Source organism: Vipera ursinii (assembly GCF_947247035.1).
Source record: "Vipera ursinii genome assembly, chromosome: 9".
Taxonomy (NCBI): domain Eukaryota; kingdom Metazoa; phylum Chordata; class Lepidosauria; order Squamata; family Viperidae; genus Vipera; species Vipera ursinii.
In genome coordinates this window covers 10,156,406-10,179,211 of record NC_139523.1, presented here as the reverse complement: position 1 = coordinate 10,179,211, position 22,806 = coordinate 10,156,406, and the positions used below count along the sequence as shown (strand labels likewise).

Here is a 22,806-nt window from a genome sequence, read left to right as displayed (position 1 = left end):
AGGGTATAAAGTCCACCCCAGGGTCTGCAAGCCACCCTTTTCTCTGGGTTGGTTTCCTGAACCCACAGTCATGTTGGCTCCGGCAGTGGCGTAGCGTGGGGGGTGCAGGGGGGGGCGGCCGCACCGGGTGCAACATCTGGGGGGCGCGCTCGCACTCGCAGCTCTCAGCCCCTGCCTGGCTCACTCACTCTCTCTCACTGCAGTGCTGGCTGTGCGAATCCGATCCAAGCCGCCGGGTTGCCGCCCACTGTGGAGGGGGTATTTGCCAGGCATGCGGTGCGGTGCGGAGAGAGAGCGAGGGACTATCTGGGGGAGGGACAGTGCAGCGGCCGCCCAGCGCAGCGCTGAGCGCGGGAGAGAACCACACCAGACCAGGCAGCAGCAAAAAGAAGCACTCGAGTGCTAAAATCCATGGGTTAGGGGGCGCAAATTACTTGCCTTGCCCCGGGTGCTGACAACCCACGCTACGCCACTGGGCTCCGGGCATCATCCCAAGTTGAAGGCACTGCAGAGAGTGGTGAGGACGGCAGAAAAGATCCTTGGCAGTTCCCTCCCTCCCATCCAGGACATGGCACAGAAGCGTTGCTCGAGCGGGGTCTGCAAGACGGTCTGGGACACCACACACCCTCTTCACGACCTGTTTTCCTTGTTACCTTCTGGGAGGAGGGGGCTTCGTGGTATCCAAAGCAGAACATCCAGATTCAGCCACAGCTTTGTTCCATACAGTATTAACCTTTTGAGCTCTAAAGAGCCTTGGTGGAGCAGTGGGCTAATGCCTCCTTAAGTAACACCAGCTGCCTGCAATTAGTGCAGGTTCGAGTCCCACCAGGCTCAAGGTTGACTCAGCCTTCCATCCTTCCAAGGTAGGTAAAATGAGGACCCAGATTTTTGGGGGCAATTAAGCTGACTTTGTAATAATGCCGCTTGGGGTGTGTGTGAAAGCCCTAACAAGCAGGCATATACATAGAATGAAGGCTACTGCTAAGCTTGTAAGCCGCCCTGAGTCTTCGGAGAAGGGCAGGATATAAATGGAATAAAAATAAAATAAATAAAATAAAATAAAGCTTCCTCCTGCCGTTATGTATTCAAGACGGACAGTGATTAATATTTATATGTTACTTATATGTAAGGGTGTAGCTCTATACATATGTTGTGTATAGTATGTTTTAAATGTGTGTTAGGTATGTGTACACTTTGAGAGGAAGCAACTAAATTTCATTTTTTAATGTGACAATAAAGGTGATCTAAAATAGCTAACGGGTTTGCTACTTACCAGTTCCTTGTTCATTTGACACAGTTCCTCAAGGATGGCAGGGCCTGAAGGAGAGCCAGTTCGGTGTAGTGGTTAAGATGCTGTGAGTTCTAGTCCTGATTTTGGTGTGAAAGCCAGTTGAGTGACTTTGGGCCAATCACCAGGAGTCAACAGTGAGTCAATCCTCAAAAGAAATCAGCCCAGACGGTCCTTTAGAAGGACAGATACTGAAGACGAAGCTCAAATACTTTGGCCGCTCAAGGAAAAGAGAGGAGGACTCAACCCTGATGCTGGGAAAGGCTGAAGCCAAAAGGAGACGGGGAAGGCAAAGGTGGAGATGATTAGTGTCATCGATGCAATGAACATGAATTTGGGCAATCTCCAGGGGACAGAGGAAGACAGGGGAACTTGGCATCCTGTGGTCCATGGGGTGATGAAGAGTCAGACATGACTTAGCAACTGAACAACAAAAAGTACAGGAAGGCAGATCCCAATGAAATTAGGGGGGGATTCTAGCAGCCTGATAGTGTCATCAAATGATGATGATGAGGAAGAAGATGAAGATGATGATGCACATTGTTTAAAGTTCCAAGTTTATTCCTCATGTTTTTGGAGTATTGAACAGGTTCTATACTTCAATAATTTAATTTAATTTAATAATATTTGTATACCGCCCTTCTCCCTGAGGACTCAGGGCGGTTCACAGGGCAGAATAAAATACTAAATACAAACGTTAAGACAAGATTAAATAATTGCCCATATTAAAACAGTTGGAATAAAATTCTAAAACACCAAGTTAAAATTAAAACACAAAATTAAAAAAAAAAAACCCACCAATCCCCATCAGGCTAGGCCGGCTTGAACAAACAGAAACGTCTTGAGATCGCGACGAAAGGAGCGAAGATTGGGCGCCATCCGGAGCTCTACCGGTAGCTGGTTCCACAGCTCCGGAGCGCCCACAGAGAAGGATCTCCCCCTGGGGGCCACCAATCGACATTCTCTGATCGGTGGCACCCTGAGGAGGCCCTCTCTGTGGGAACGCACAGGGCGCAGGGAGCTTGATGCCGGCAGCAGATGTTCCCTAAGGTACTCCGGCCCCATGCCATGAAGGGCTTTAAACACTGTTACCAGTACCTTGAATCTCACCCGGAAGACAACTGGCAACCAATGCAGCTCACGGAGCAGCGGTGTAACGTGGGAGTATCGGGAGACTCCCAATAATCTGATTCATGTTATACTTTTTACAGACTCAGTCCCAAATAAACTGGTGTGTATCCTTATTTTGTTTCAAAATGTTGCGCAACTCTTTCAGCAATGCTCAGAATAGCTCTTATTGCTCCTGAAATGTCAAAATGAAGTACTTTACACCACCACCCCCAAATTTAGGCCGCTCACACCTTATCTGTGTCCCGTGGAAGAGAGAGTTCTTAAGTGGAAAATAACCATTTAAATAAGGAAGCTAAGCTATTTGCTTACATTATAGCTGTTAACATCTATTCTCTGTTAGATAGATAGATAGATAGATAGATAGATAGATAGATAGATAGATAGATAGATAGATAGATAGATAGATGATAGATGGATGGACGGACAGACAGACAGACAGACAGACAGACAGACAGACTCATTCTGTTTGGACACATTCGGTGATGGGGAGCAAGCACATTTCTGATGGGATTATATCTTACACACACACACACACACACACACACACACACACCTTGTGCTTGGCTCCCCATCACCGAATGTGTCCCAACAGAACGAGGCCAGTCGTCTGTTGGAGAAACTTCAATTTGGACTGAGCAAGGCTGGATTTGACGGCCATCCAGCTGCAGGAACGGTATAACGGTGCAACAGTATCCCCGGTGGCGCTCCCGGGCCCGAGGTTGCCCACCCTGGCTTAGTTAGCGGCGGCTGGCCAAGTCCCGCTTGGAGCCAGGCGGCGGCAACAGAGACTGGAGAAAAACCGCGGAGCGGGCGGGGCTTCCTTTGCGATCTGGCGAAGGGCCAATTGCTTCGTGAATCGCGTGGGTCAAAATTGCCTGTTGAGATTGACTCACGTGGAAATTGTGAGGAAAAGGACGAGGTTTGTAGGCGGGCCGTCAAAGCTGGTTTCCCCTCTTTGCAGGAGAAATAAAGCTCAGCGGATTTATTCATTCATTCATTCATTCATTCATTCATTTATTTACACTTTGTTCTTCGTATCGTTTTTCAAACGGGCTTCCTCCCTAATTCGCGGAATAGCGTCTTTGGACGCGGGGCTGCTGAATTTACGCGTTTTCTGGATTTCCACAATATCAAACTCTTTTACCACCATCGAGAGGGATGAAAGAAAAGGTATCGATATATTAGCAAAAGACTTTAACCTCAACGTGAGTAATCCTGATATCGAAAGAACAAAAGGGGAGGTGTGAGAAACGTTATTAGGAACAGAACCGAACACGTGACTTTTTGGAAAAATGCCTTCTTTGTTCAAAAAAAGGAAGAAAGGAAGCAATTTTAAATCAACAACGTATCATAAAAACGCGTTGGTGTGAGCTTTCTCCTTCTGTTCTTGTATCATTTCTTTAACCAGTCCTGAGACTCCCAAATCCCATAATTTGTAATAATAGATCTCCAATAATAGGGCTACAGAGCCTCGGAATGTGCACATTCCTCACAAAGCAGATTCTGTATTTATTTACTTACTTACTTACTTAATATTTTGCCACCTTTATTACTTTTATAAGTAACTCAAGGTGGAAGACCTATCCAACACATCTTCTTTCTCCTATTTCCCCCACAACAACAACCCTGTGAGGTGGGTTGGGCTGAGAAAGAGAAAGAGAGAGAGAGAAATTGGCCCAAAGTCGCTCAACTGGCTTTCATGGCTAAGGCAGGACTAGAACTCACGATCTTCTGCTTTCTAGCGTGGTGCCTTAACCACTAGATCAAAAACAAGGACTTCGAAAATCACCTCCCAAGTTTCCCATTTTGCGGTTACCATCTGTACGACACACCAGATCATTCCTGAGGATTGGAACTTCTTATCGTTGTCTTTTATTTGGATTTAGCTTAGTAACTGTGTTCTGAATTGTTTTTAGACTCCCGCGATCCTTATTGTTTTCCTCTTATACACCTACGCGTACACGCTGAAGGATACAGTACTTATTTTTTCCGATATTTTGTTTGCCTCCGGCCTTAGAACTGTAATAAATTTCACTTTGATTGCAAGGAGCTGGACGGTGCCAGGAGAAGCAAGAAGACGTCCGTGGGGCTTTCCCACGGCCCCCACGAGGGCAGAGATGGTGTTTTTTTTTTCAGCACCAGGTGACATAGATGCTTTCCTCTAGGGGGCCACGGTTCACGTGTGCTGATACCACACAGGAAGCACGGAAGTGAAAGTAAGAGAGCAAATCGGGCCCAGATTTAAGCTGACATCTTTCTGAATGCCTGCTGTGGAGCTTAGCGTCTTGCTACTGATGGTTTTTGCTCCTTTCCAGCCCATTCAAGGTACGATCTTCTCCCCTCCCTCCGAATCTCTGGGGCAGCCTGATTTACGGTTAGGTTACCGTAGGGTTTTCAGAAAATGCAACCAAAGCAGGAATGCAATTCCCTTTTCAAAAGTCTCTGGATTCAGGGTGTAGCCATTGGCACCTGATTTGAGCCACAGGAGTGGGTGGGAGATATTTCAGGCAAAGCCCACAGTGCACACTGTACATCTCCCGTGTTCAGAGGGGAAAGAGGTGGTTTATTTTATTTTATTTTATTTAATTTTAATTCCATTTATATCCCGCCCTTCTCCGAAGACTCAGGGCAGCTTACAAGCTTAGCAGTAGCCTTCATTCTATGTATATGCCTGCTTATTAGGGCTTTCACACACACCCCAAGCAGCATTTTTTACAAAGTCAGCTTATTGCCCCCAACAATCTGGGTCCTCATTTTACCTACCTCGGAAGGATGGAAGGCTGAGTCAACCTTGAGCCTGGTGGGACGCGAACCTGCACTAATTGCAGGCAGCTGGTGTTACTTAAGGAGGCATTAGCCCACTGCTCCACCAAGGCTCTTGGAAATGAAATAGAAAATAGAAACAATTGGCTAAAATTGGGACAGGCCCTGGTGCCTCAGTGTCCCATACACTTCCCCTGTTGGGAGTGAGACCCACCAGACCACGATCAAGTTCTTGGTAGACTCGGAACCTTCTCATGATTTTTAACTGCTGAGATAGACTGACAGATATTTATTTGTGTGTCTCTGTGTCTTTGAGTCAGTGTTGACTGCCTGGACTAATTCCTGAAGTTTTCTTGGGGGGAAAAAATTGGAAGTTCTTTGCCCTTGTCTTCTTAGGGCTGAGAAAAAATGACAGGCCCAAGGTCACGGAGATGGCTTTGAACCTAAGGCAGGACTAGGACTTTCCCTCCACTCCACTTTATAGGAAAGAGAGTCAAGGTGGGGCAGTCTTGAGTTTCTTTCTCACAGTTTCTTGTTTCTCCAGACTAAGCTGTTTTCCCCAAGTTTACCATTGTAAATAGTAAATAGTTTTTTGTAAATAGTTTTGTAAATAGTTTTTCAAAACTATCTCTGTCCTGTTCGATACCAACAAATTAGGAACGTGTCATTCCAAAACACAGGGTTGGGAAAACTTCCTAATTACAGATAGTCCTTGACTTACAACCATTCGCTTAGTGACCATTTGAAGCTATAACAACCTTGGAAAAGTGACTTACAGTCAGTCCTACATTTAGAACCGCTGCAGCATCCCTAGGGTCACATGATCAGTATTAGCAACAGGCATGTATTTATGACAGTTACAGCATGCCAGGGGGACAGGATCGCCATCTGCCACCTACCCAGCTGGCTGCCAAGAAGCAAAGTCAGCGGGGGAAGCTAGATCCGGTTAACAACCGCATGATTCACTTAACAACAGCAGTGATTCATTTAAAACTCATGGCAAAATACGTCATAAAATTGGGCACAATTCACAACTAGCAATGGCCTTGCTTAGGAGTGGAAATTCTGATTTCAGTTGTGGTTATAAGTTGAGAACTTATCTGTAGTTTGTGCCAGGTGCAAATTGGAGGAGTGGGGAAACTTGCTGTCCCCAAGCGTCCCAATGGATTATACAACCCAGCCTTTTGACCCAAAAAGCAACACAATCTCTGGCTTTAATCCCTGACAGGTGATGACCTCCGGCCACCCCGGAACCTCACTTTTGTCTCAAAGGACTACAGTCTGTTCATGAAGTGGTTGCCGCCTGATGGTTCCCCACCAGGAATGTCCTATACTGTCCTTTGGATGTGAGCATTGACGGAAAGGGACGTTGGTTTTGAGGTCTGGGGCTCCAGTGGGTACATTGAGGCCATATTGTGTTCATTCTCCCCAAAGGGCTGCCATGGTGCATTTCTCCACCCATCTCAGAGATAGCAGATTTGGGGGAGGGGGGCAGATGTAATGCATACCTCTGCACGGGACAGGAGTTTGGCTGCTAGACCACAGTGGGGCATGTTTGATGCATATTTGCAATCCTGGTAAACCAAAGAATGGCTATAGTGTCATGTGCTGTATGAACTCAGAGAATTGTGGTATCCTCAACAAACTGTTGTAAAGCAAATCATGGCTTAATGTACTGCCTGATTTGGACATTATTTTAAAGTAAACCAATCCTAAGCACAGTTTCCCCATACTGATATAGCTCATAACACAGTCCCCCCCTTTTAAATAGGAACGCTGCCTGCCTGCCTGCCGGCCTGCTTGCCTGCCTACCTGCTGCCTGCCTGCCTGTCTATCCTATCTATCTATCTATCTATCTATCTATCTATCTATCTATCTATCTATCTATCTATCTATCTATCTTGTCTATCTGTCCATTGATTTCTATTTTTCTAGCCAGCTAAAAGCTTTATATCAGGTTCCCCAACCCATGGCCCACAGCCCACTACCGGGCCTTGAGCCCTTTGGAAACAGGCTGCAGAAGTGGCAGGGGAGCACACACGCCGTTGCATGGATCCCCACTTGTGTGAGCAGGCACTTTCCCTCCCCCACCCCGGCCAGTCTGCAAAGCTGGAAATGTTGGGGAACTCTGCTTTATATAATCTTAGCTCAACTCCTGGCTAATCAGGTACTTTTTCTTCTTCCTATTGTTTTAACAGAAAGGAAATTTTTGGTGGGATGTTATGTTGTGTGGGAATGTTCTTTGAAGATGGGAGAAAGAGCTGCAGCCAGCGATATGGGGACCCTCCTAGGTTTCAAGACAGTAAAAGGGAAGGATGGGGGTGGTGGTTTACTTTCAGACTTGCAAGATGGATGTCAGCCTGACAAGTTAATCCAGACAAGATTTACAAACCATGAAAAATAACACTGTGTTTTTATTGCATGTCTGAAAGTCCTTCACCTTTACCCTCCCGAAAAATAGGGAGGATCCCTTCTGAAATATTATCTCCACCCTTCCTTTGGACTCAAATTTTGCTTCTCAGATCATTGTCTAGGCCAGGGGTCCTCAATCTTGGCAACTTTAAGACTTGTGGGCTTCAACTCTCAGAATTCCTCAGCCAGTCTAGGCTGTGGCTCTTCTCCATGTCTCCCGAGGGCCTTCTCACATACCATTACGTGGTAGCAGAGGGTGTGCAGTGTCTGGATCACAAACGTCAAAATGACGACTGCAACCATCTTGTGACGCGTGTAAAAAAACCACCAGGGCTTTGATTGCACAGTTTTGAACGCCATCTTCACTTTTTTGACCTTTTTGCATGGACAACCCTAGTGGGAGGCATTTAAGACCCAACGTGTGCCATCCTGCAGGATTCAATGCGGGAGAGAGAAATCACAGCATTTCAGGTGAATGCAAAACTTAGATGGTCCTTCTGGTTTTTGTTTTTGTTTTTCCTTCAGGGAGTCTTTTGATCTTCAGTGGGAGGAGGTGCAGCACTGCCGAAATATCACTGAAACCATTTGCAATATTACTTGTGCGTTTCAAGAACCAAGCAACCGATATTGGTTCAAGGTGGAAGCTCGCAGCAGAACCTGGGCTGGATTCGTCTCATCAGCACCTGAAACCATTGATTACATCCTTCAGGGTATGATGATCTGGTGGGTGTAGCTCTCCTCTTCCCAGGAATCCTGGAGGTGCTGAATGTGGTTTGATTCATTGTAGCAATTTCTGGGAAGGAAAATGGCTGCTTCCTTGCAGGGCAAAAGGCGAAAAAGCACTTTGCATAACTATGATTACGCTATTCACTGAAAGGGCTGCTTTTCTGGGTTTGTAGCCACCTAGGCTTGACTCCATTTAATACGATTAACCACAAAAACGAGAGAAGGTTAAAACTAACCAGGTTTGCCATGGTGTATTAATGTAACCACCAGGAGAGTGATGGCGAACCTTTTATTTATTTATTTATTTATTTATTTATTTATTTATTTATTTATTTATTTATTTATTTATTATTTGAATTTATATACCGCCCCTCTCCCGAAGGACTCGGGGCAGTGTACAGGGCAATTAAAACACTATATACAACACATAATATACAAAAATTAAAATAAATTAAACCAATTAGCCCTAAACAATAATTGAGCATGACATGTCAATTTAAAAAAAACAACCACTTACCTTAACTCTACTGATGTATCTCACAAACACACCCACCCAGGCAAAAGATAAACAATTCATAAGAAGGCATAATGCATTACATTAAATGATTTAAATTTAGTATTTAATAAATAAATGCTTACTGAATTGTAAATATATACGTAAATATATATATATTGAAATGCCTATCCAAGGCAGCTCCAGGTTGCATGAGCCCTGGAAACTTTAGAAGCCTTAGACATCTCTTGCACGGCCTTGCAGCTTCCGAAAAGAGCAGGAAAGCCTGCCCCATTCTCTCGCACAATTTTCAGAGACTCCAAAGGCCATCTTCAGAGCAGAGACCTCCTGCACAGCTTCTGGAGGGTCCAAAAGCTTGGCGTGACACCAAAAGGGACATGGCAAGTCACTTGTGACACACATGTCATGAGCTTGCCATCATGCACCAGGGTTTGTAACTGAGCCACTTAGGGGTGTTCTGGGATAGAGTCTAAATTCTCAGATAGCCTTGAAGAAGTAAAAAAAAATGTGGGAAAGATTTATAGCAGGGGTAGGCAACCTTGGCTCTTTTATGACTCGTGGACTTCAACTATGCTGACTCAGGAATTCTGGGAGTTGAAGTCCACGAGTCGTAAAAGAGCCAAGGTTGCCTACCCCTGATTTAGAGAGTTACGGCTTTATGAAGAAGATGGAAAATCCAGCAGGATCCTTTTGAGCATCCAGGTGATGCAGAAAGAAGAATTGTAGCCATCAGCAAAGTGGGCAGGATTGCTAAGTGGTACAAGTTTTTAATTTCCTGGCGAAATTAAAGAGAGGGGAGCCTGTACAACAGGATAGATCAAGGGGGTCCAACTTTGGCAACTTTAAGACTTGAGGACTTCAACTCTCAGGATTTCTCAGCTAGCCATGCTGACTGGGGAATTCTGGGAGTTGGAGTCCGCAGGTTTCAAAGATGTCGAGATAGGCCACTCCGAGGATAGATGGTGAAGGATGTGCGCATAGAGTAGCTTCTGCAACCTTTCAGCTTTATAGGACTTGTAGATTCAAAATTCCTGGTGGCAGGAATTATGGGAGTTGTATTCCTATCTCATCTATAAGGCAGCCAGCTAGGGAAGGTTAGTCTAAAGCAGGGGTAGGCAACCTTGGCTCTTTTATGACTCGTGGACTTCAACTCCCAGAATTCCTGGCTCAGGAATTCTGGGAGGTGAAGTCCACGAGTCATAAAAGAGCCAAGGTTGCTTACCCCTGGTCTAAAGAAAATATGACATTCTGGCTCCAAAAATCCAGAAAGACACACACAGCTATTTCTAAGCAGTTTATTTTATTGCTCCTCTCCTAAAGACATAAATCTTGCCAAAGTGAAGCAACTACTTGCATCATTGAAGATGGACTCTGAGAACTTCTAGGGAGGAGCAGCCTTGACCCTCTTTCTCCCAATCAAACTATCTAAACTTCACTGTCTCTTGGTTTTCTAAAATGCGGCCCCTCCCTCCTGGGAATCCAGATTACATCCATCACACTTGTTCTAACCACCTGTTTTTATTTTTTCCAGTGCAACTCGCTCCCCCAGTTCTCAAAGTAAAATATAGCAGAAATATCCTTGATGTGAACGTTTCTTTCACCTACCCTTCTTGTATAAAGGAAGTCTTTCAGGATCTGACATATGATTTGGAGATTTGGAGAGTTGGATTCCAGAAATTGGTGAGCCAGAGAATGGTGCTACTCTTCTCTTGTGGGTTTGTTTGCAAAATATGTATTACAACTGTATTGTGTCCTTCTTCCAAAGATCTTCAGTTGGAGAAGACTCTTTTTGCCATGACCAATGAAATAAAATGCAGGATCCTCTGCACATTCTTTGACCATGTTTGCTATCTAACAGTGGAGGGTTTCTTTAAATGTGAAGAGCTGTGTCTCCTTCCTCCTTGGATGGAATATTCAGAAATACTAAAAATAAAGCATCTTAATAAAACAAGGATTAAAATAAATAAAATAAATGGACAAGGACAAACCAGGGGGTGGCATCCTGAAAGTTAAATCTGTTGCCACCAGATGCATCTGAAGAACTCAGTAGAACAGCAGGAAAGGGATAGGCTTCTTCCACCATTGTTCCCCAGCAATTAATAGCAATAGCACTTAGACTTATATACCACTTCATAGTGCTTTACAGCCCTCTCTAAGCGATTTACAGAGTCGGCATATTGCCTCCAACAATCTGAGTCCTCATTTTACCGACCTTGGAAGGAAAAAGGAGCTCAATCAACCTTGAGCCGGTCTGGATCGAACTCCTGGCTGTGGGCAATGTATTAGCCTGAAATACTGCAGACATGGTGGCTCAATACTGCAGAAATACTGCAGACGTGGTGGCTCAGTGGGTTAGGACGCTGAGCTTGTCAATCAGAAGGTCGGCAGTTTGGCGGGTCGAATCCCGAGTGCTGCGTAACAGAGTGAGCGCCTGTTACTCGTCCCAGCCTCTGCCAACCTAGCAGTTCGAAAGCACATAAAAATGCAAGTAGAAAAATAGGGACCACTACGGTGGGAAGGTAACAGCGTTCCGTGCGCCTTTGGCGTCTAGTCATGCCGGCCACATGACCACGGAGACGTCCTCAGACAAGCGCTGGCTCTTCGGCTTTGAAATGGAGATGAGCACCGGCCCCTAGAGTCGGAAACGACTAGCACGCATTTGCGGGGGAACCTTTACCTTTACCTTACTGCATTCTAACCACTGCGTCGCCACGGCTTCTTTGGTGATGTCTGATGTCTAAAGTCTGCTGCCTTGATTTGGAAGCTAGGCAAATAGCCAGCAAAATTAGTACCTCTTGTTAGCCCAATGCCCCAGAAATATTTCATCTGTTGTTCGAGGCATCCAACTTGGAGACCATTCTCCATATCAAATAGCAGTAATCCATATCCCTCCATGTTCATCCATCCCCCGTTAATTGTGTGACTCATTCTTAAAGACGCAGAAGAAGAAAACCAGGGAAGGAAAGATGGATCCTTAGGGATGAGGGCCAAGTCTCCTGCCCTCCGTCTGTCTGCTGTGCTCTTTCGCTAATGTTTCTGTTGGGTTCGAGTCTGGCTTTGCTTGTTTTCCAGGTGACGTTAGAGAACACTCACGAGCCTTCAGTGGAGGTCAACACCACAGAGTGGCCCTATGGAGAACACTGCCTTCGTGCCCGAACATCCTTCTTCAGAAATGGAGACAGGAAGCGGAGCAATTTCTCGGAACCACTTTGCCTGTTGCTGCACAAAGAAGGTACAGGAGGAGTCAAAGGCCTAGAGCTCAGTGAGCTTGATCTGACACAGAAGATCTTGGCGTAGGATTGCAAACTTCCAGTTCTGTGCACCCATGGCCAGTGCAATCCCATTAAAATAGTATGTGGTTGGTCTTTTGAGATAGACAAGAAACACACCCCAAATCCAAGAATCACAGAAGTCCGTGATGACTCTTCCTTCATTTTGAATTGTGAGCCACCTAGAGACTTTTGCAGAGAAGAGTGGCTGTAGAAATCAAATCAACCAAGAAATTTCAAGACAGAGTTGCAGAGGTTCTTTTTTTCCCCCCTTCTTTTCACTGGCAGCTCCAGAGAATTATCTGCTACATGGGTGCATTTTCTTCCTCATCACGGTTTGGCTTCTGAACATTTACCTTGGTTTTGGGGTGCAGCTCCTCCTTGCCTTTGCTAGTGGCCTGGAGCAAGGTTAGCTACCAGGTTCAGGGATCTTATTTGGGTCCCATATTGCTTCCTCCTAACACAGAGACAAAGGGACGCGGTGGCTCAGTGGGTTAGGACGCTGAGCTTGTCGATCAGAAGGTCGGCAGTTTGGCGGGTCGAATCCCGAGTGCCGCGTAACAGAGTGAGCACCTGTTACTCGTCCCAGCTTCTGCCAACCTAGCAGTTCGAAAGCACGTAAAAATGCAAGTAGAAAAATAGGGACCACTTCGGTGGGAAGGTAACAGCGTTCTGTGCGCCTTTGGCGTCTAGTCATGCAGGCCACGTGACCACGGAGACGTCCTTGGACAAGCGCTGGCTCTTCGGCTTTGAAACGGAGATGAGCACCGGCCCCTAGAGTCAGAAACGACTAGCACACATGTGCGGGGGAACCTTTACCTTTAACACAAGAGACATGAGAATTACTGGGATTCTCTCCACAAAGGGCCCAGTAGCTACCAGAGTTGAGCAGGACAATAATACATTGGTAAAACAAGCAGCTTGTCTGCCAAAGTCCTGATTTGGCATCACCAGAGAGAGCTAGGAAAAAATACTTGAAATTTTGGATCCTAGGCCATTACTTGATATTGTCAGTTTGCTACAAACGGGAATGTGTTGTTTAGCTCAGTCTTTTTGTATCTGGTATTCTCTAGAAGTGTTGGATGTCAGTGGCCTGACTTCAGATAACATGGTAATTAACAATTCCAACATCCTCTCTATTAATATCTGAACAATACAATTAGTATCTCATAATTGTTTTTTGTTTGTTTCGTTTTCCAGCAAGAAAATGGAAAATCATTGCCCTTCCTTTGCTTGCTATATTGGTTTTTGGTGGTGTGATGCTTTACTTCTGCTACAAAAAGATGATCAAGCAAGCTGAGATGTCTTCAGTTTTGGTATGGGAAATATGGAAGGTGTTGGAAATGAGTAGGGGGAAGTTGGACTTCCATAATAATGTTCATCTTTTGATACACAGTGGCTGCACAGATGTGAGATGGATGCCCTGCCTGCACGTGCAGGCACATGGGGCTTGCATGGGTTTTTCACAATAGCAATAGGATAGCACTAGTACTTATATACTGCCCCATAGTGCTTAACAGCACTCTTTAGGCATTTACAATGCAAGCATTTGCATATTGCTTCCAACAAGCTGGGTCCTCATTTTACCGAGTTCAGAAGGATGAAAGGCTGAGTCAACCTTGAACCTGTTAGGATCGAACTCCAGACTGTGGGCACAGTTTGCCTGCAGTACTGCACTTAACCACTGCGCCACCACTGCTCCTGCAAACAAAACCAATTTTCAGCTCAGAAGAAATACCATAAAAACAGTTTTCAGTATTTCTTCTGGACACGTGGATCAGGCCTCTAGCAGGAATTATTGTCTCCTAGCTTAGAGGACCTCCTATCCCAGCGGTCAGCAACCTGAAACAGTGAAAGAGCCACTCGGAACTGGTTCCCTCACAAAATGAAAAACTGGGAGCCGCAAAAAATATGTGCGCATGCGCATACATGCAAGCATGCGCAGAACAGGGTTTGACTGAACAGTGGAGCCAAGGCGAGATATACACCTACCCTGCATATTTGAATTGATTGGCTGAACTTTTTTAGTCCCACTTTTTTGGGGGGGACTGCACATGGCAGAGGACTGGGAGCCGCAGGAGACGGCTGAAAGAGCCGCATGCGGCTCCGGAGCCGCGGGTTGCAGACCTGTGTCCTATCCTAAGTCAAGACAATGTAGCATTTTCCTGTCTTCGTCTATATGCTTTCTGGCTGCTTGGAGGGACAGCTTTACAGTTCTAGACAGTGGCTAGTAGAGTTTTATTTATTTTTTTCTCTCACTGTAGAAGGTATGCACAGCGAGTTAAAAACAAGGTTAAGTACACCATCTGTCATTTTTCACATTGTTGTTCCCCATTGGTCAACTGGAGGGGACATTGAATGTGGCAATGACTGTCCTGGTTTGATAAACAAGATTCCATAGTACCAATAGAAGAGAATATGTGTACCTCAGGGTTGAACTATGGAGTCCCTGGTGCTCTCTGAGCTTGGTTGTTTTCTTGCAGATGTTTCATTACCCAACTAGGTAACACCATCTGATAACTTTACCTAGTTGGCTAATGAAACATCTGCAAAAAAACCAAACAAGTTTAGAGAGCATCAGGAACTCCAGAGATCCCAAATTAATGTGAAAAATAAGCCATAAATGTAAACTGTTGGGTAACATCTGTCTGAATCAGTTTGGGGAAGTAGTACTTGCTTCTTGCTTGGAATTCAGTTGCACATTCTGGTGGACATGAACACAATTAAGTTAAATATAGTAGCCACAAAGCAGGTGGTTCTCAAAGAAGACAGCGAGCAGAGGAAAGGGACCTGAGAAAATTTCTTTAGTAACTAAAGGGAGTGACTATCTTTGAGAAATTGCCAGGCCCACCACCCTTCTTGGCCTCATCAACCATCATTTGGTCAGTGCAGAAGAAATAGCAGCTAGTGTGATCGATGGCAAGAGATTGTGAGAGTTGTGCTTCAGAACATCTGGAAGACACCACATTGATAACCCTTGCCGATTAAACCATGGTCACAAAATTTGCTTGCCACTCTCTTAGCCCAGAGTGCTGATGTTGAATAAGACCATTGATCAGCAATTCTTCCAAGTATCCAATTGTTTAATGTATCCTGTGATAAATATTGCCCTGCATTGTGGACAGATGTTTAATGTTATCAGTGTGCGATCCTTCGGAGATGTCTTGTTTCCTTGTGCCCCGACACCTTTTTAACTGAGGATGCTAATGTGGACTTAGAGATTTTCTTCATTTTAAACAGATGCGCTGTCATTGAGCAGTATGTCCTTTGCTCATATAAATGGGATTTATAATTGGTATTTAGCAGCTGATGGTCTAGGAGTAATAATGTCTGATGACAATTATTCCACCCTTTAGCATATCTGGTTTCTATACCTAGAGATTCCCTCAGAGTTGCCCATCTTAAGGACCCCAGTGGGTTTAGCCTATATAAGAATCAGATTTATGGAGAATTCAGATTTAACACGGTGTATTAATAAGTGCAAATACCAGTTTCAAACTAAAATGGGTCATTTAAAAAAAATCCAACTACGAACTTTAAATGATGAACTGCATTCTCGTGGGGCAGTACCAGTTGTTCTGTTTTTAAACCGTGCATCCACTTAATCCTGTAATCTTAGACCTGTTTCATTTCTTAAGCATGTTTCAGTAGCAGCTTATATATATTCTTTAACAGATGTTCTGAGTTTTGTTTCATGAGCATTTCATTTATTTGGATCTCTAAATAGGACATCTTTTTTCTGGCTCTGTTTAAACTGTGTTACTTAACTCAAAGATATTGAAACCAGTGAGAAAAATTCCTGATTTTTTTTTTACTCTCTTGCCTTATCTTCCTTGCCAGGGACTGCAATGCCAATAAAAAAACAGAGAAGGGGGTGCAAACCTTGTCTTTTTGTAATAATGCATTTTGTGACAGAATACCTTTACAGTTATCTTAGTTTTGTGTCCATTGCAAACTCTCTGCAAGAAAATCTCGGCATGATTCATCTTCTTCAAGCTCATGATGATAGAATTCCAAATGATCAAAAGCTTTCTCTGCACCAGGAAAAAGTAGGCACTAACCCCTTTTTCTGACACCTGGCAGTTCCTCTAGGCTGAGTTATTTATTGTTTTATACCTGTAGTCAAAATGCTGCCCAACTAAGCACTCTACTTTCAGCACCTACAATATTCTCTGTGAACTATTAGGGGCAATAAATTACTGGTTTTAGTTGCCATCTTAAATGAATTCAATTTAACTTCCACATATTGTTCTTGTTGAATAAGCTTAATTTTACTTTCTGCCACATTTCTAAATTTCAAGTCAAGATTTTGAGGTAGCTAATGCAGATGTCCATTTGTAATAAATCCGTGTTTACACAACAAGTAAACAAAGCAGAATCTTCTTGTTCTCCACTTATTCTTGTTAGCTGTTCTTCTTACTTCCCATTTCTCAATTTTTAAAAAAATGAAAATGTGTTGTCTCTCTTTTATCCCTCTCCCCCATCTTCCTTTCCAAATTAGGATTTCTCTAAGTATCAGCACCCAAAGAACCTACTGGAATTTGATGAAAGGAATTTGACCGTAAACGTCCTCTTTATTCTGAAACAGAAAAACACACCTGCCCAGAAAAACACACATTCCCTGCTTTCAGCGCATTCTTTATTCAAAGAAGATGAGGATAGCGAGGAGGAGGAGGATAGTAGTAGCCTCATCCCTTACATGGAAACTCTTCGATTCCAGAAGGATGAAAACTGCTCAACAGTTGAGACGCTTCCAAAATGTTCTGACTCTTCTTCTGGATCTGGCAATTCTCAGCTAAGCGGAGAAGGCTGGCTGCCTGCAGTGATAACAAAGCCCTTTTTTACAGCCGAATGGATGACAACGGATGCTTCTTCTGGACTCCTAGAGAAGACTTTCCTTTCTGAGGAGTCCGTTATGGATGAATCAATTAGCTTTGCAGGAGATTTCTCAGCTGCTAGTGGAGAAAGTGAAGAAGTCACAAACAGAGATATTGACTTTTTGAACAAATTAATGTTCTTAGAAAGCCATGGCTTCGACTTTTCTACAGACTTGAAAATCAGGATGGCAGGAGTCCAAGGCAGAAGCATTTCTGCCAGTCTACAAAACTCACAGACATCTCTTTGTAGTGAGGCCGAAGGACAGATCACAGAAGAAAAAGGATGTGAAAATGACTCGAGCAATTGTGAGGATCTCCAGCTAGAAGAACCTCTGCTTGACATGTCTTGTAAAGACAGGGTTGAAAATGGAGAAGGGGTTGAAAACAATACTGTGAAATCTACGTGCCACAATTATCAACCCAGACAGAGGCATTACATTTCAAGAAACTGATGCTGGTTACTGGTATATATTCTAAGACTAGAGAGGATCTTACCATGATTTTTCTAAATTAGATCCTTTGGTGAGAGTTGCACTTTAAAAATAGCAGAAGACTGCATATGTTATATATTAATACATACATTTCACTTTGTGAAACAAAAAAAAATCCCCTTCCCTGGAACTGTTTGGAATCAGAATGAACCAAAAAGGACAGGTAGTATATTTACAGTGTATTTCTGTATTTCAGTGTATTTCTGCCATATTCTTACATTGCACCTTATTTTAAAAACAAAACAAAGCAAAGCTGAACATTCCTAAGTGAAATTCCATTGAGATTCAAAACCGGAACAAGCAGTTTTCATGGTTGATTTTGTCATGGAAATTGGAATTTTGCTATGGAAAATTGGATTTTTGTCCTGGAAAAGTGAGCATTCTTTCTCAACTGAGTAATGTTCAACTTGAAAATAATATCTATCCATATTTTAGATATCCGTGTCCTTTTCTCCATTTGTGAATAGTTGGATATGTTTCCCCTGCCTGTTTTAGTCTTTTTGAACAGCAAATTCCAATCAGAATCATAACTAGCATTCACAAGTCTGTTTCGATGTTCACAAATTGGATTTATCTTGCTGACCCCAATATGTGAACAAATAACAGTTCAGTCTGTGATCAAGAACTGAGAACAGAAAATACAGAAGATTCTTGTGGAAGTGTTAAAGCCAGGGATCTTCAAACTTGGCAACTTTTAAGACTTGTAGACTTCAATTCCCAGAATTCCTCAGCCAGGGCTGGCTGAGGAACTCTGGGAGTTAAAGTCCACAAGTCTTAAAAGTTGCCAAGTTTGAAGACCCCTGTGTTAAGCCAATCCAGACTGGTGCTATTCTTTTAAAACTGAAAAGCACACTTTCTAGAATTAAGGAAAGGATAAAGATAATCTCTTCCTCTTTGGAGAAAGTTTTTTCAACCTTGCACTAGGCCCCTGATAACATTTTTTTCATCGACTCATTGCAAAGAGAAGAAAGAAATATCAGATATGCTCTTTACTGTGCAACTGTCTGCACACAAACTTGGATCTAAGTTTATATTGAACTGAAGTACCAACAAAGGAAAATATCTGTAGCTCAGGGTCGAAATGAGGCGTCCCTGCCCAACTAGGTAACATCGTCAGTGCCAATAGATGCAAGTGATGCTGTCACTGATGTTACCTGGTTTGGGCCATGAAGAAAACAAGCAACTCGGGGAGCACCAAGGTTTGAAGTATTTCAAACCAAGAACCACTCTCAGGTACTAAATACTTTTACAGAATTTGTGTTTTTGTGTTACATGCCTTCATTTATATCTCATTGGTTGGGGTGACAAAATTCATAGAGTGGGAATTCTGGGAAAGTCTTAAAGTTGCCAAGCTCGGACACCCCTGAAATAAACAAGTTTGGGGAGTTGAGAGAAGGATGGCATAAGAAAAAAAGCAGAGTCAAGCATGTTAAGAGAATGCTCCATTTTTCTTCTCGTTTGTAGACATCTTCCTTCAGGGCTCTCAAGCTTTGTCAGGGGATGTTGGGATGTGATTTCATCCAACTGATGACATTAATTCCTGTTTTAACATGGGAGGTTCCTTCAATCAGTTTAGAGTACACTGGATGCTTCTCCTGGTCACGTCTTAAGAGGGGACCCGCTACTTATCTAAAGCTGCTATTCAGTTTCTTCTCTTAGTTCTTCCTCACCAAGCTGAGGGCATGGGAAATCACCATCCTTACCTGTGTTCTTCTATTGGGTGTCTTCTAGAAGTTTTGATCTCTCAAAGTTCTCCAGCTAACCTGTTTAGGAGACTCGGAGGATACCAGGTTGGAGACATGGCCCATATACACTTAATGGCATTTTAACAGAGTTTACTTAAGGGATTTTATTGCAATAAAGTTTTATGTGCAAATACGTGTTTCAACTAACTGTTGAAATCCCTCTTACTGACATTTTTGGCTTGCTTCAGTGGAGCAACAGTTTCTTTCTACATGAATTGGCTGGCAACTAGCCTTTATGTCTTAAATGAGACAGTATTATTAAGTTAACCAAACCTAGGTTCATTGATAAATAAGGCTGCAACTAGAACTCAGCACGGACTTTCCAAGTGTTCTGCTGAATGGGAAGGTAGAGCGATGAACTTCTCTTGAACCCAAATTCCCTTCCCAATTCAGAACTTCATTTATAATTGTGGAAGATAAAATTGTGGGTGAGATCAAGCCAAGAATACAGTCCAAGGCAGTGTTTCTCAACCTTGGCCACTTTTAAGACTCCAACGCTGGTGCTCCAACGTTTGTCTGAAATGGTATGGGGTTTCCTGCTTAAGCAGGGGGTTGAACTAGATGACCTCCAAGATGTCTTCCAACACTTATTATTCTGTTATTTCTCTTATTAAGACTTCAACTCCCACAGCAAGGCTGGCTGGAGAATTCTGGGAGCTGAAGTCCACATATTTTAAAATGGCCAAGGTTGAGAAACACAGGTTTAAAGGGAAGTGTTGGTCTTGGGAGGCATTAGAGTGGCCTTACCTATTGATTTTGAAGTAAGTATTCAGAAGGAGAGGCTTCCATTGGGGGAAATTTAAAAAAACACCCACTATAGTATCCATAATTAGTTGCATTAGCCCTACCCTTTTTACCTAGGTGCTTCTGTAAATTCCATAATTTCGTATTTTGTGCTCATGAATATAAATTGGTGAACAAACTGCCTGAATTACTCTTGTAAAATGCACTAAAAAGACTCCTATACATTAAAGGTAGTTCTTTGAGCAAGTTGACATGGAACAAAAAATTTCCAATGATTCATTTATTTTTCTACATCTTTTTTCTTGTTTATGTATACCCTCTGTGGTTCATTTTATTGTTTGTAAATATAAATTTTAAAATGCACTGGTGTTTTTGTATTTATGTGCGTCTGTGTGCCTGGGTGCCTGTATGCGTGCATGTGTGAATGTGTTTATTGTTGTGATTATCCCAAAGCAGGCCAGAGTGGGATGAAATCCCTTTCATTTTTTTTATTTTTTTATTTTAATTCCATTTATATCCCGCCCTTCTCCGAAGACTCAGGGCGGCTTACAAGCTTAGCAGTAGCCTTCATTCTATGTATATGCCTGCTTATTAGGGCTTTCACACACACCCCAAGCGGCATTATTACAAAGTCAGCTTATTGCCCCCAACAATCTGGGTCCTCATTTTACCTACCTCGGAAGGATGGAAGGCTGAGTCAACCTTGATATTCATCCCACCAAATATGTATTTTAACTATATTACTGAATAAAATGCAATCCCGTGGAATCATTCTTTTCCATTTATTTCATAAAGCATGTTTTGCTCACTACTAATTTTATTTATTTATTTATTTTAATTCCATTTATATCCCGCTCTTCTCCGAAGACTCAGGGCGGCTTACAAGCTTAGCAGTATAAACTTTTCTTTATCAGTGAATATAATTTAAAAAATAAAAACAATCACTCACCTATAAAATCTAATGTAATTGCTTTACTAAGTGAATCACCTGGAGAGCTAATTAGACTTCATAATGATTATTGCAAAATCCATGCATGTAAATGAAAATGTACAGTCCTTCTGGAGCATGTAAAATCCTCCATACTTTTGTTCTGTCTTTCAATATATATTACAGTCCAGAGTAACTATATTAAAGCTGTAGTTAGCCTAATCAATGACATTTAGTTCCAAACAAATACTTCTAGAATCAGGATATAGATAAATCATGCTATATTTTAATAAACAACTGATTAAAATCAGGCATTTGCTATTCCATATGTTCTCTGCAGATGCAGGGATGAGCCACCAATAACAGGCAGGTTATTATTATGCATAGGCAAGGTGCAGTGGTTAACCCTTTATTATTTCTGCCTGATTAGCTCTTCTGCCCCCCCCCTTTTTTTTCACTGAAATAATAATTTATAAGACATCATTGATGTCTTTACTCAATGCTGGGTCCAGAATAGATTTCAGGTAGTCCTTAATTTACAATCATAAGTCACAGCAGACATTAAGCGGGTCATCACATGACCGTGCCTGATTTTATCACCTTTTCTGCCGTGGTCTGACAATTACCTGTAGTAGATGTGTATTTTTCCAGTTCCCAACCTGGGGCTAGGAGAGAACAACTTCGCCTAAGGGAGGACTAGAATTCATGTCTCTCTGCTCAGCACCTTAGCCAACACCCAGTGCAGGCTGTGGGGCAGAAAGGAAAGGCCTGGCCAGTTTTTCCCCACCCCCACTTTCTGTAGCTGAGTGAGGACTTGAACCTGGATCTCCCCTCCCTTATTCCACACCTTCATTACTACACCTCTCTGGGATGTGTAATAATTACAGATCAGACAGGAAGAGCCAAAGGATATGCTGAGAACTGACTTGAAATGAGACAATGAGTCACCAAGTGGGAAATTACTGAGTTACTTCTCCGTAATTCGCTTCTGTGCTGCATTTGAGAGTCATTCCTCCTTCTTGCTTTTTATTCCAGCTTTTTTTGCTGGCCTGCTGGAGGAAAGGAGGTTTTCTTCTGTTTTTACGTGGTCCTCGACGTACAGCAGTTCGTTTATGTTCAAAGTTACAATGGCACTGAAAAAAGCAATTTATGACAATTTTTCACTTCTGACCATGGCAGCATGCCCATAATCAGGTGGTCCAAATTCCGATGCTTGGCAACTGACGCACATTTATGATGGTTGCAGTGTCCCGGGATCATGTGATCCTCTTTTGCAACCTTGTGGCAAGCAAAGTCAATGGGGGAGCCAGATTGATTAAATAACCATGTTACTAACTTAACAACTGCAGTGATTCACTTAACAACTGTGACAAAAATTATCATAAAATGGGGCAAAACCCACTTAACTGTCTCACTTAGCAACAGAGATGTTGAGCTCAGTTGTGGTCATAAGTCAAGGACTAACACTTCAACTAACCAGGCTTCAACTGGTGCAGAGTGCAGCTGCACGGGTAGTGATGGGAGCACCCCGATACTCCCATATTACACCTCTCCTGCGTGAGCTGCATTGGTTACCGGTTGTCCTCCGGGTGAGATTTAAGGTGCTGGTACTTACCTTTAAAGCCCTACATGGCTTAGGCCCGGGATACTTGCAGGACCATCTGCTGCTGGGAACGAATTCCCATCGCCCAGTACGCTCACACAGAGAAGGCCTCCTCAGGGTACCGTCGGCTAGACAATGTCGGCTTGCGACCCCCAGGGGGAGGGCCTTCTCTGTGGGAGCGCCAGCCCTGTGGAACCAGCTCCCCCCTGAGCTTCGGATGGCCCAAGATCTCCAGTCCTTTCGCCGCGGCCTCAAAACACTCCTTTTCCACCAGGCTGACCTGGACTGACAGGGATTTTAATTATGTTTACAATT

General features: G+C 43.4%; 1 protein-coding gene across 1 annotated transcript in view; it reads left to right on the top strand.

Moving 5' to 3' along the window:
• IFNLR1 (interferon lambda receptor 1) overlaps positions 1 to 18,742 on the top strand; it is a gene marked incomplete at its 5' end in the record, with an annotated part of 67,752 nt that extends 49,010 nt beyond the window's left edge. The window contains 11 exon segments of the mRNA XM_083370107.1: positions 3,497 to 3,624; positions 4,585 to 4,605; positions 4,609 to 4,677; positions 4,681 to 4,744; positions 6,411 to 6,528; positions 8,120 to 8,304; positions 10,366 to 10,514; positions 11,907 to 12,066; positions 12,392 to 12,511; positions 13,304 to 13,419; positions 16,605 to 18,742. Of these exon segments, the coding sequence (XP_083226233.1) occupies positions 3,497 to 3,624; positions 4,585 to 4,605; positions 4,609 to 4,677; positions 4,681 to 4,744; positions 6,411 to 6,528; positions 8,120 to 8,304; positions 10,366 to 10,514; positions 11,907 to 12,066; positions 12,392 to 12,511; positions 13,304 to 13,419; positions 16,605 to 17,432 (1,958 nt within the window). The 3' untranslated portion in view covers positions 17,433 to 18,742.
• Positions 18,743 to 22,806: the final 4,064 nt, after the last annotated feature.